Consider the following 12,739-nt stretch of genomic DNA (forward strand, 5'->3'; position numbering starts at 1 on the left):
CTATATCCTGGGAATTAAACTAGCGACTTCCTTTTCTAATGCCACTACGTAATTTTCTCCTTCTTGGACTCTGGGAAGGGAGCACTCAGGCTTAAGAATTTTGCCCCTGCTTTCCTGTCCTTTGAGAATTCAGCCCTTGTAAAGCTTTTCTCAAGATGTTTATTGCTATTAGAGACAGTAGAACAAGCTCCTTCCTCTGCTTGTTCTTTGGGTCTAATTTTCGGAAGACAAGCTGGCATCCATGGACTGGTGGGGAGCTCAGGATAAATAAGATTTGGGGGGACCCAAAAATTCACTTGAAGTTAAATGTAGGATTTTCTGTTTGTACTTTTCTAGGTCAGTTGTATTCAGCAGAGTTTTAGGAGTCCCTAATCCAATCAGGACTGTGAAAGACTCAAGGGCTCAGATTAAATGGAAGAGGTCTACCTAATTGTGATAATGTTAAAGCTAGATTACAGACAGCAGGGGTCCCCAGCCTCTGGGCCACGGACCAGCACCTCCTGTCAGATCAGCAGTAGCATTAGATTAAAAATAAAGCGCACCATAAATGTAATGCCCTTGAATTGTCCCCAGACCATCCCACCCCACCCCCATCCGTGGAAAAACTGTCTTCCACGAAATCAGTCCCTGGTGCCCAAAAGGCTGAGGACCACTGACGTAGAAGACTGAGATTCAGAGACATCTCAGATCGCCAGCCGCGCCAACAGACACTGGTCACAAGGATGGAGGCGCTTGCGTGGCTTCTCTGCTCCCTGGGAGCTCCTGAGGCAGTGGTGTGGATAGCTGGGGTGTTACTCATCGCTAGTGAGTGCTGACCACCTGCTGGGCATGCTGGAGGAGTTGGTAGAGGAGAGGGGGAGGATTTGAAGAACACGATTACCTGGGGTTGGAGTGGAAATGGAACTGAAATTAGAGGAATGTTAATAACTAATTGATTGCGTATTGGCAGCTTAGGAAGGCAGATGGCCGCTTTCCTCTCCTCTCACCTTCTGCCCGCACTTGGTCAGCAGCCTGAAATAGTGCAGTGACTTGAATTAAATCTAGTGGTCTCCCTGCGCGGCTACTGCTAGCCCATATGGCACCTTGACATGAATTAGAGGGAAGCCATCTCTTCCTCCGGGAGACACAGCCCTAGCGTGGGCTACATGACTTGCGAGTGGATCGGGATGGTCAGGGTCTAGGTTTAGCCCTTACTTGCCCCTCCACTGGCCCTGTGTTCAGTAATTAGCCTTACACCGGAACAAGGCAACCCCTTTCCATTTCCCGTTCATGGATAAAACTTGGGCAGAGTGAAAAATCAGGGTGAAGACTGCCTATGGCACCAAGTTTGCTAGCATTAGAAAAATCACTTCCCTAAAGTTATATGCATGCTGTAATAAGGGTTTCCCAGGTGGCTCAGTGGTAAAGAATCTGGCTGCCGAGCAGGAGACCTGGGTTCAATCCCTGGTTTGGGAAGATCCCCATCCCTGGGTTGAGAAGATCCCCTGGAGAAGGGAATGGCAACCCACTCCAGGATCCTTTCCAGGAAATCCTATGGACTGAGGAGCTTGGCGGGCTACAGTAAAGAGTCAGACACAACTTAGCGACTAAACCACCACCCCCACATGCTGTAATAATAATGATTGAGTTGGAAAGAAATCTGGGTAGGTAACAGTCCACAGGCAATCCAAAAGGTGTTGCCTTTTCCTGAGGGGCAGTTTATACATTAGGGACATGTAAAAGATGAAGCAAAAGGAGAAGAGGGCAGCAGAGGGTGAGATGGTTCGATGGCATCACCGACTCAACGGACATGAATCTGAGCAAACTCCAGGAGACAGTGAAGGGCAGGGAAGCCTGGTGGGCTGCAGACCATGGGTCGCAGAGTGGCACACAACTTATCGACTCAACAACAACGTCAGATGAGTACTCTCTACGTTGTATTTAGTGTCCCTGGAAGTAGATATCCATTCTCGTTATGCATGCTAAGTTGCTTCATTTGTGCCCGACCCTCTGAGACCCTGGCGTGTAGCCTGCAAGACTCCTCTGTCCATGGGATTCTCCAGTCAAGAATACTGGAGTGGGTTGCCAAGCCCTCCTCCTAACACATGACAGTGAAGAGATACATAACTATGTAAGCACATGGACGTGTTTTATGTCACTGTTATTTTTTCTCCATCACAGAAGTGCTTGACATTTAATCCAGCCAAAAGAATATCAGCATACAGTGCCCTGTCTCACCCCTACTTCCACGATCTGGAGAGGTGCAAGGAAAAGCTGGATTCCCACCTGCCGCCCAGCCAGAACAGCTCGGAAATGAATACCGCCTAACCTGCCTTGAGCTGATCATCCGGAGGACCTCCTTGGTGGCTGAGGGGTCCCCCGAGGAAGCCTTGCAGAGCTGTCGAGGATCGCTGGCTGGAGACCTCCTAGCTGCTGTCTTCCGGATGGGCTCTGCTTCTCCGAGGGAACCACCTCGTTTACTGTTTTGAATCAATGCAAGAGTGATTGCAGCTTTATGTCCATTCATTTGTTTGTGTGTCTGTTTGTTTCAAGAACCTGGAAGAATTCCAGAAGAGAAGCTGCTGATCCGTTGTGCTGCCGTTTCATTTTTTCTGATCTTGAATGCTGCCCGTGTGACGTGAGCAACCCGGGCACAGCTGAGTGAGATCGCACGTGTAATCTCTCTGTAGCTGCTGGGGCCTGCTTTGGTACTTCTGAGTGAGTGTGTGTGCATGCGTGTGTATGTGTGATTCTTGATCTCTTAAAAAGTGTTACTTTCTATAAGCAAGAGGGAGAATTGAATCTTAAAGTCTCAAAGTGACCGCTAAATAACAGGTGTCTGTTGACTATAGCAGATCCACTAAAATGGACTTCTCAAATTAGAAAATTGAGCCTATGTCCTTAGCATTTCTTTTCTGGTCAAAAGCAGTCAATTCACTAATAGTAAAGGGTTCACCATCTAGGTGAAGTTTTATACACACAGCAAAAAGAAAACATAATTCTAGTATCTTTTAAGAAACCTGTTTCTGAAAGCAAATGTGCTATTTACTCTTTAAAAAGCTGCATTTACTCCTTGTCATTTTATCCTGTATAGTATGCTTGGTTGTTTCTTTTAAAGAATACCCTTATAAGCTTGCTATAGATTTAGGGAGTGTACCTCAGCAAGGTAAAATTGTCAAAAAAAAAAAAAATAGAGAAAGCCTTTATTTCCTGGTTTGGAGTTTATTTCTTTTTTGGTTTTTGTTGTTACTTTGTTTTGGTTTTGATTTTAGGAATTTTCAGGAACTGTTTCCTTTTTGAGTTGGGAGGATAGTTCTCTCTGACCAGAGGCAGGAATGCCGTGTTAAGTTTGCCTCCGCCTTTTACATTGTACTTCTTCTGCAGTGCACTGCTGAATGCATAGTGTACATCTTTATCTGTCCCCCAGCGTGTCTAATGTACTTCACTAGCCTTACACAGTTAATGACAGATTGCTTAGGCTGTTCTCATGCATCTCCTCCTTTCTTTCCTCCAGTGAACCTTTCTTCAATAGTTTGATTCAGATGATGGCTTATGGCTCCAATTCCACAACCCTAACAGAATCCCATGTGTTCTCCCGCTACTGCAAGCTTCCTGGCATTTACTGTTGTTACCTAGGCAGTGAGCAGAAGACTGGCTCTTCATCACTGAGATGTAGGTTGCTTTAAAGTGTTACTTAGTGTTTTGCATTTTTATAGACTATATTGTCAGTGTAGTATCTGAGGGAACGTCCTGAACTATTTTTTAGGGATGTATATTTACTCTGTAAAATTACCTGTTCTCCATCCACCAGGCTGTGCTCACTTCTAGCGCCTTACACACGTTCCCCACCCCCTGCAGAGCCAGCCTGACCTGGGCATTGTGAACAGCTTTACCTTTCCTCTTGCCATTTTTCTCCACAGTACTATATATTCCATGCCATCTCTGCCGTCTACGTAGTTAGTGCTCAGTCAGCTCTAGTAACCAGAAGACACAGAGATGAAGTATCCTTTGGTAAGTTTTAGCTCCCTTGGCTTGCCAATTCATGTTTCGCGTGTGTGAAACAGTTAGATCGTGTTTAGCATTAGGGGCTTCAAAGAATGGACGTTGCTTCCCTCAGAAGAAAATGTTCTATATGATGTTTATGCATAATCAGGCCTTTCTTAGTTCTCCAGAACTTAATAGTGTATATGACTATCTTGAACAAGAGAAAAATTAGGAGACTTTTCTCTTTGAGAGCTTTCTGGGTCAGGACCCATTCTTTTCTAATATCTATATATTGTTTAATATTGTTCTAATTCAATAACTTTAAGAGAAGGAAAATTTTGCTAAATCTAGCTATGAAGGAGAAGATGGGCCATGAGAATTTTTTTACAGTCTTCCTTGTGACAGCATCGAGATTATGTTTTGTCATCACTGTAAATGCTTGAGATATAATGGACCCAGAATATTCGAGGCAAATGTACTTGTGGTCTACCCAGATAAGTGGGGGGCGGGGGAGGGGGGGACACCGATAAATGAGTTCTGCCTTTCCTTTGATTGGGGGTCAAAATAATAAAGACCAGGGGCCTGGAAATTGAATTTTAAAACACTGCACTGATCCATCAGGAGCTTTGCAATGAGTATCCATGGTTAGACTGAACATAACTTGGGTTTTGGCTTTTGCAAAAATTTTTCATAAGTTCACTCAAGAAAAATGCAGCTGTTCTAAACTGGAATTTTTCAGCATTCTTTAGCATTTTAAACATGTAAAAAGTCCAACTTTTATTTCCAACATATGCTCCTGATTCATTTATTGGTGGTGTTTGTAAAGAAAACTTCAAGCATGAACATTTAGATACTTGCCAAATTACCCTGTGAAAGGCAGAACTGTGAACTCGTTAGAGTCTGTCCCCAGCTCCTCCATCCTGGCGGTTGTTGCACTTGAGTGATTACTTTTTATTTTATGTCTTTCACATCCGGCTCACCACTTCTGAGGCCCAGATCCCACACATGCACCTTTGCCATTAGGACACTCTGAATCATAGAGCAGAAGAGACAAGCTTACTGAATGCGGCTTATTCTTCTGTGACATATGGTTTCAGACAGCTTTGCCAAAAGCTAGGCAGTGATTAGCTGAAAAGGTCATATCGCCCCAGGGTTACACTGAAGCAGCTTATAGCTCTAAGAAACAGGATGACAGACTTGAAATCACATTTGCATTTCTTACTAGGATGGGGACAAGAATGTTTGCCCGATCGTTTCTGTGTATTTCGATCTAGCGGCCCAAGCGTTGGGAACTGCTGTGCCAGGGTGGACTTGTAACAGCCTACATGTGAAGAGTCCATTTAGGCATCATAAGCTCTCACCTGGCAAAGGTAATAAGGCTGGAACCTTATAATCTTAAAAACACAATCCCCAAGAGCTTGTCAGAACCCGGTGCACCGGGGCCTCCCACTTGGCCTCCCCCTTTGAAGTGGATGGGAACTCAAGGAGCGGAGAACCTGTTTCGGAAGAAAGCTCCGGGCCATTTTAGCCCCCTGTGTTCTCATGGTTTTCTCTCGGGAAACAGACATTTTGAATGACTGATTTTTCACTTAGCCTCAGGTGACATACTAAAAATAGTTCAAAATATTCACCTGATTCTCAGCCTCTTCGTTTTGGGTAAAAATGAAAATTTCAGAATGCATGGGATGTTACTATCTTAAATAAAACATGGACCTTTTAATAGAGAAATTTATGATATGACTCCAGAATGTGATACTGTCCATCCTGGTGAGAAAAAAACTTAAATATGACCAAACTTTTGAGTCTTAAATAATGGATTTAAATTGAGTTTTTAACTAACTATAGCTACTTCTCTTAAACAGGGGTACCCATAAAAGTCACTAATGACAATTATTTCTTAATAGAAATTAAATCATGTATGCTTCCTAATATCGTAAACATACTAAAATTCTTCTCTAAAGAATTGCTTCTCTTTTTAAGTGACTTTACTGTAATTTTTATAAGCACATGAGAGTGTCTCATTTTCCAAAAACAGGCCAATGTTGCATAGGTGGGTCTAGGAAAGAATGTTGAAAGTTAATAAGCCACTGTAGTTACTTAATTGTGTTAGTACAATTTCTTGGAATGGAAATAATTGAATATTATGTATTCCAGATATTGATAGAATTCAAAAGAATGCTTAAAGACATAAAATAGTGTCTTTATAAAAATTAAAATGTTATTATTTCTAAATTTTTTAAAAACCAGAAGATACTAGGCAGTGGCTAGAGGAAATTCTGGAGAAAATGAAGGTATTCAAAGAAGGATAGTTTCAAAGTTATGTATACTTTAGTTAAAGTCACCTGGCAACTATGAACGTGATATGGTCAAAAACAAATTTTATGGAAAAGCCATTCCAAACAGTTATCGTTTCAAAGGTTGAGCTAAAGCGAGTTAAACCACCCCTATTCCTTCCACATTTCATGGGAAGACACAGCCATGTGAAGCTACTCTTGTTGTGCAAGCCTTAGAATGTTCATTGTTAAAAACTAAGTAAATTTTTTAAAGGTATGTGTTTCCTATGCCACCAAGATTTTTGAAAACTTGTGGAACCTAAACCATTTATCATGTGCATTCAGTACATACAGACACATGATGAGGAAGATTAATTACATGTTCCTTCCCCACAGTGGAAAAACTTCAGGCTCCCATAAACCTGCCAAGCAATATTAAGTCCCCAGATAACTAGCAGTGGTGTTTTCCTCAAAGGCATAAGCAGATAGAATTTTCACTTTTTTCTGCATGCAATTTTCAACCTGGTTTTATTACACACCTATATCTCAAGCATTTCTAGTTTGTCCTTTTTCAGAAAATAAACCAAAAATATTCCTTTGGCCTTATCCATCTTCTGACCTTTGTTAACAACAAAAAATGGAGAAAGAGGAGGGGTCTGATTTTTAAATGTTTTCCTCAGTTAGTTTTTGTTTTTTAAATGAAGTGCAAGTCAGCTTTTCAAATGTTTTCTATTTCTTAGCATTCCCTGAGAGTTAATTTAGATAAAAGAATGGACGTCCATCAACATATTTATGTTTTCTTAATAACTGGTGCTCTGGCCTTCGAGAATATAACAAGACTCTCCTGAAAATAAACACAGTTTTTTCCCAACCATCTAGTTAAATACTAGTACAGCAATTTTAAGTCAATATGTTAGGAAGGCGAAGTGGTTTTTCTTTCACATGTCTGTTTTAAAATTCACATTGTCCTAAGGGATGGCCTTTCTTGTTTTATTCTAGTATATTCCACAAGGTGGCACTTTGAAGGGGGGTATGGAATCTGAGCTATGCCTCTAACTTTATTTTTCTGCATACATTTAACTTTTGCCTAGCACCTGTTTTTCAGGATGATTCATAGTCCTCACAATGTTCTGTAACTTAGATATTTTAGCTATTAGCTAAGTTCTGAACAGTTGTCTACAAGTAAATTGTTCTTGAGGATGCATAATACACCCATTTTGATTATTTAAGTGCATGAAGAGAGCCTAGTTGTTCATTTGTTCATGAAACATCTTTTGAGGTATCTAGTTACCTCACTTTTCCAGGTCCAGAAGTTAGAAAGTTGGACAGGCTTATTACTCAATAGGCAACACTCATCTGTGAACAGGATAGTGTTGTTAGGAGTGTAAGATTCCTCCAGGGGCCTCAGGCACAATATGTATATCCCATGTCAGCTGCTTTCCCATCGCCTACTGTGGTAGCCGTTAACACAATCCAGTTTAAAAATCCTAACTAAAAAAATCAGATGCAGACACTAAGTGACACAGCAGCTACTAAATAGACCAAACTACTTTTGCAAAAATCTGCTATGCTGAAACAGAGCCCTAAAATACTAAAAGACCTGCAAATTTGTATAGTCACAAGTATAAACTCACAAGATACTCTTAATTTTTTTAAATTTTCTTTAAGCCTATGAGCTAATAACTTAGGAGTATATCTACATTAAGTGATATCTCCATTTGTGAAGCAACTTCATGTTATAAAAATATATATGTTTTCATAGACTTTTGTTTTAATTCACAGATCTGCTCAGACACCATTATCCACCTGATGATTTTAGTCAGTTTGAGAAGTCATTTTCTTCCGTAGTGTCACTGAACTTTAGAAGGAAGGAAATCATGTTATTTTCCCAGCCTTCCCTCAGCACAAGCCAGCGCAAGGCCGTTTATTCCTTCTGAGCGGCGGAAACTCCGTAGTCCCTGCTTCACTTTTCTCCGGAGCAGCCAGTTGGCTAGTCTCGGTAATTTATACTAAGTCAAAATACCGCACACACTGGGGACTGTCAAATCGTCGGCCTGTCCCTCTTCTTAAAATCCCATTGAAGAAGATCCCAGTTTAAGCCCCTCAGTGGAAGGCCGAATTCAAACCTCCAGTCTGTCATCATTTGGGCCAGTCTGAACCCTTATTTACTCCTGCTCAAAGCCTCCCTCCCACCGAAGAAGCCTGCCGAGCGCTGCGCCGTCGCCCCGCCCCTTTGGCCGTAGAGGGTCAGTGGGCGGGGCTGACTGAGACCCGCCCACCGCTCACCTGTTCGTGCCTGATATTGATTACAGACCCGGCGCATTACTGTCCGAGGTCCGTGTTGCCCTGCTGCTGTCTCAGAGGCATCTGTTTTGCAGTCTTAGGAAGTAAAATGTCCCTAGAGGCAAACGATGTCTTCTGTGCATAAATAAGTACAACACAATTCTCCGAAAGTTCGGGTATAAAGAGATGCTACTCTATCAAGCTATCTATCAGGCATCTCTCAAGCTCTAAGCTCTGCTTTTTTTTTTTTTTCTCTAAGAGAAGATGTATAATTACAGGAAAGATTTTTTATTTTTTTATTTTCTATCATTCTACATATATGATGGCAAAAGATATGCCTGGAAAAGTTTTGTTTGGAAAATTTTATTTTCTGCTTCATCCTCAGTTGGCAAAAGCTCCTAACTCTTTAATTTCAAACTTTTTCTTTCTCCTTTTTCTTTGTCAGGTAAATAAAGGTATGTGAGCAAATTATGTTATGTAGGAGGGAGACTCTCCTGTTTAGAGGAACCTTTGATGTGAACTGTTTGTCAAACAACCCCTTCCCTATTTAAGGAGTTTGGATTGTCAAATGTAGTTTTTCTTGAAGGGGACACATAACTACATAATGCTGTAAAGAACTATGATTGTGGCCGTAATCAGCAAGCTTAAAGCCACAAGTTATATCATTTCTAACTCTGTGGTTTCTAGCCAAACCCAATGAAGTGCTTAGGTTACAGTCCAGAAGAGACCCTTCATACCCTTACTTGAAAGTCTCTAACCTTAAGTTTTATTAAATGCAATAATATGTATTAACTAGCAATATTTGTGTGATCACCAGCAACTCTGAATTTGACTTTGAAGTCTCTGGATAAGGAAAATAGAGCCCAGCAGTAATACACATCTTGAACCCCCTGCCCCCACCAACTGTATTGTATATCTTGCCATTTTGGTCCTGTGTTTGCAAGAAATGTATACAGGAATATTTTAATTCCTTAACTTACTTTGTATTCATTTATTTTTCTGTGACCAGTGATAAGTCTGTTAGTTAGCACATGGAATGAATAGCATCAACTACTCCTAGGATCAGCATTTAACACGGTGGGAAATTTTTATTCCAAGTTGTTCTACATTTGCATAAATTATTTCTATTATTGTTCATGTATATTATTTATTTCTCAATCACATTAGTCCTGTGAAAGTACAACAGAAGGCAGACCGCATTAGGATTTGCATTTAATGCTCATTATCATGGTCTTGATGGAACTAAGAAAATTAAAATTAAGACTAAGCCCCCAAGTAAGCTGCATGCATTTTAACATGATTAGTAGAATTTAAGTCTATAGAGATAGTATTTTTTGTGTCTAGGTGTTTTATAAGTATGTAAAGGAATTAAAGCAAAGAACTTTGTAGTTGTTCTCTTGTCAAGTATGCATATATTATGGTGTGAAATACAGCAAAAATTAAAACTGCAGATAGCAAAGCATCGAATAAGGCCTTCAGTTAGGAACTCTGCCAGGTGGTCATCATAATAGATGGCAGGTAGAGACAGATGCCTGGTTGGCACTTCCGCTTAGCTGCCCAAGAGAAGAAGCCCATCCCCCACACACACACTCAATCTGTGCCCTCATAGGTGTTGGGTACAGTAGGGGGAGCAGGTAGCCCTGTTGAAAAGAGACCAATGTGTGAGTTTTCTGTAGAAGCAGAACTGCCAGCCTGTGCCATGAGGCTTCCAGGACGTGCCAGATGGGAGAAGTCCAAGGTTCCGTGCTTCAAGCAAGGTGGTTTTGTAGAGAAGCACTGCAGTCCGGTCATTAAAACAAAGAAGGGCTGCGGGTACATTGTCAGCAATGGAATTTTAACCACCAACAGTCCCTAACACCTCAAAAGCTTGTTGCATGTCTGCTATTTTAAGTTTTGACCTGAAGGTTACAAGGCAAGTGTTTTGTATAGAAGAGCAGTATGTGTTAAGAAAAGCACAATGTCGGTTCCTGTAGAGTGCCGAGTAGGACTAGAGGATTTTATAGGCTTATCATTTCTAAGATGTGTAAAAAAAAAAAAAAAAGGCATGTTTTCACATTAAAATGTATTGGTGTTTCTACACTCCGATAGGGCCTAGTTAAAACTTTCTTCTAGATTTCAGCAAGGCTGTTGCAGCCAGGAAGTTATTGTTTGCTTTTTTTTTTTTTTTTTTTACTTATTTTTATAATAGATGTTTTTAAAGTAGAGGAAAATCTGAATTAGGGCTTCTGACTTGTTGGTTTCTGTGTCTGAAATCACGGTTCTGGAGATATAAGGATTGCGCATGTGCATGTCAGATACTAGTTGAGGCTGTGTGCACCAGCCCAGAATAACAGATGCTCCGCCAGCCTCTGCGTCCTCCCTCCCTCCCTCCCTCGGAAGTGCTCCCTGCCCCCTTCCTGGCCTGTCCATCTGCTGCTCTTCATTCTCCTCTGCTGTACTCTGGGGTCAGGGACATGACGAGAGATGCTTTAAGCATCCCAGGTATGCCTGTCCAGGCTTGGCCACCATCCCTATGGCCATAGTTCTCAAAAGAAGCTTCCTGGTGCTGAACACAGACAACAGTCAGGACACCAATCACAAATGCCTTCTAGCCTCTTCATAGGGATCTTGATTTTTAAACCCAGTCATTCTACAGAGCATTCCGTTTCGGCTGTGGTGCAAATAGAGAAACTAACCCAAGAATATAAAGCACATTCCAGGCTGCTGTTTTCTATCCATCTACAGGCTATCCTTTCACTGTATTTCTTCATACTTGAAACTCATTCTGCTATTTTAATATCAGGGTACAGACTTACAAGGGTGCATGTTCCTTAAAGGTGCGAAATGACTCTCATTCCGTTTGCTCACATTGCTACAGAATGCTCTGTTCCGGTGCTTTGGGTTCAGCAGGTTGGAGAAGCAGTGCAGAAGCTCACTGCCGGGGACACAGGTTTACCCGAATGTTGGCAGATGGCTTGGTGGTAGATACGGCTTCCACTCTTTTCTCTATCCACAAGATGGAGAGTTCCCACCCTGTGTGAGGTTCACCGGGGTGGCCTTCCTCACGGGGTCCACAAGCCCTGTGCTCTCCCCAAGTGTGGGTGTAGCGCACCTCTCCACAAGCAGGGGCCTTCCTACATACCCAGGTCACTTAGCCCTCAAAGAGAAATGACCTCGGGTGTAGACAGGAGAATGGAAAGAGCCATCTCACTCTAGCGGCCAACCTCGTAGAAAGCCCTCCTGAGGCAAAAAAAAAAAAAAAAAAACAGAAAAGAAAGAAAAGGAAAAAAAAAAAAAAAGAAAGCCAATCTGTAAAATTAGCCTCCTCCTAGTGCCTGAACTGAGTGATTTTGCTTCCTTCCTTTTAGCTAGATGAAAATATAGGTCAGTTTACTTAGACTCTTCCCACTGGAAGAGGAAAATAGAAAAGTAGGTATTTGTGTCATGGGAGATATGTAATCCAAGGACCGCCAAAACACACATTAAATACCACCATTGCTAGCGATCTGTTCCCAATTAGCTCAAATAAGTGGTGCATGATGACCCAGGTTGCTGAGGGCAAAGGTAGGTCTCCTAGCTCTTACTCTTAAGACTTGTTTGGAGAGGAACTACCGGTGGTGACTGAAGCGATGGAACGTATCAGAAAATTCAGAGGGTTACAGATCAAGAATCCTTTGGAAACTGGATGTCTTACTGGGTGCTAGAATGCAAATTTAGGTATTTATTGTCAGGTAATGGAATTCATTGTCTTTTAAGAATTGGTGTTGAAATGTCATTGTCCAGTTCATTGTTTTCACTTATGCACAAGCTGAATTGAGGCAAAAAAGAGACAATGGTTTGTATATTTGTCATATCTTTTGTATTTCTTACAATAAAACCCTTGGTAGCAAATAAAAATAATAAAAACAGCAATTTTGATCTGCTTTCTTGGAGATGAATTACTATTCTAGCTATTTTTCTTTTTGCTTTAATGTAAAATAAATGTAATTCTTATGAGTAAAGTAACATACAGTTGCAAGTTTTAGCAGAATATGTTTCAAATTTTTAAGAGCCTCCTTTTCAGGCTTCAAATGTTTAAAAGTAGCTACTCATTGAACTTACATTTTCCGTAACACATACTTAGTAAGCTCTAATTAGTCGACTGCGGTAATCACTGAAGACCCAAAAATAAGTAAAGCACCAGGAGCAGTCCTTTCTGAAACTTCCAGACTGAGACTATGAAAAAGGTTTGTGTAACCAAT

At 41.3% G+C, this 12,739-nt stretch overlaps 1 protein-coding gene across 3 annotated transcripts in view; it reads left to right on the forward strand.

Annotated features, from left to right (window-relative positions):
* CDK6 (cyclin dependent kinase 6) overlaps nucleotides 1–12,410 on the forward strand; it is a 248,240-nt gene extending 235,830 nt beyond the window's left edge. For all 3 annotated transcript variants that reach the window (XM_070471667.1, XM_070471655.1, XM_070471664.1), the window contains exon 8: nucleotides 2,161–12,410. In XM_070471667.1, the coding sequence (XP_070327768.1) occupies nucleotides 2,161–2,307 (147 nt within the window). In that variant the 3' untranslated portion in view covers nucleotides 2,308–12,410. The remainder of the gene's footprint in view (nucleotides 1–2,160) is intronic.
* The last annotated feature ends 329 nt before the right edge of the window (nucleotides 12,411–12,739 follow it).

The sequence above is a fragment of the Odocoileus virginianus genome, chromosome 1 (assembly GCF_023699985.2).
Source record: "Odocoileus virginianus isolate 20LAN1187 ecotype Illinois chromosome 1, Ovbor_1.2, whole genome shotgun sequence".
Classification (NCBI taxonomy): domain Eukaryota; kingdom Metazoa; phylum Chordata; class Mammalia; order Artiodactyla; family Cervidae; genus Odocoileus; species Odocoileus virginianus.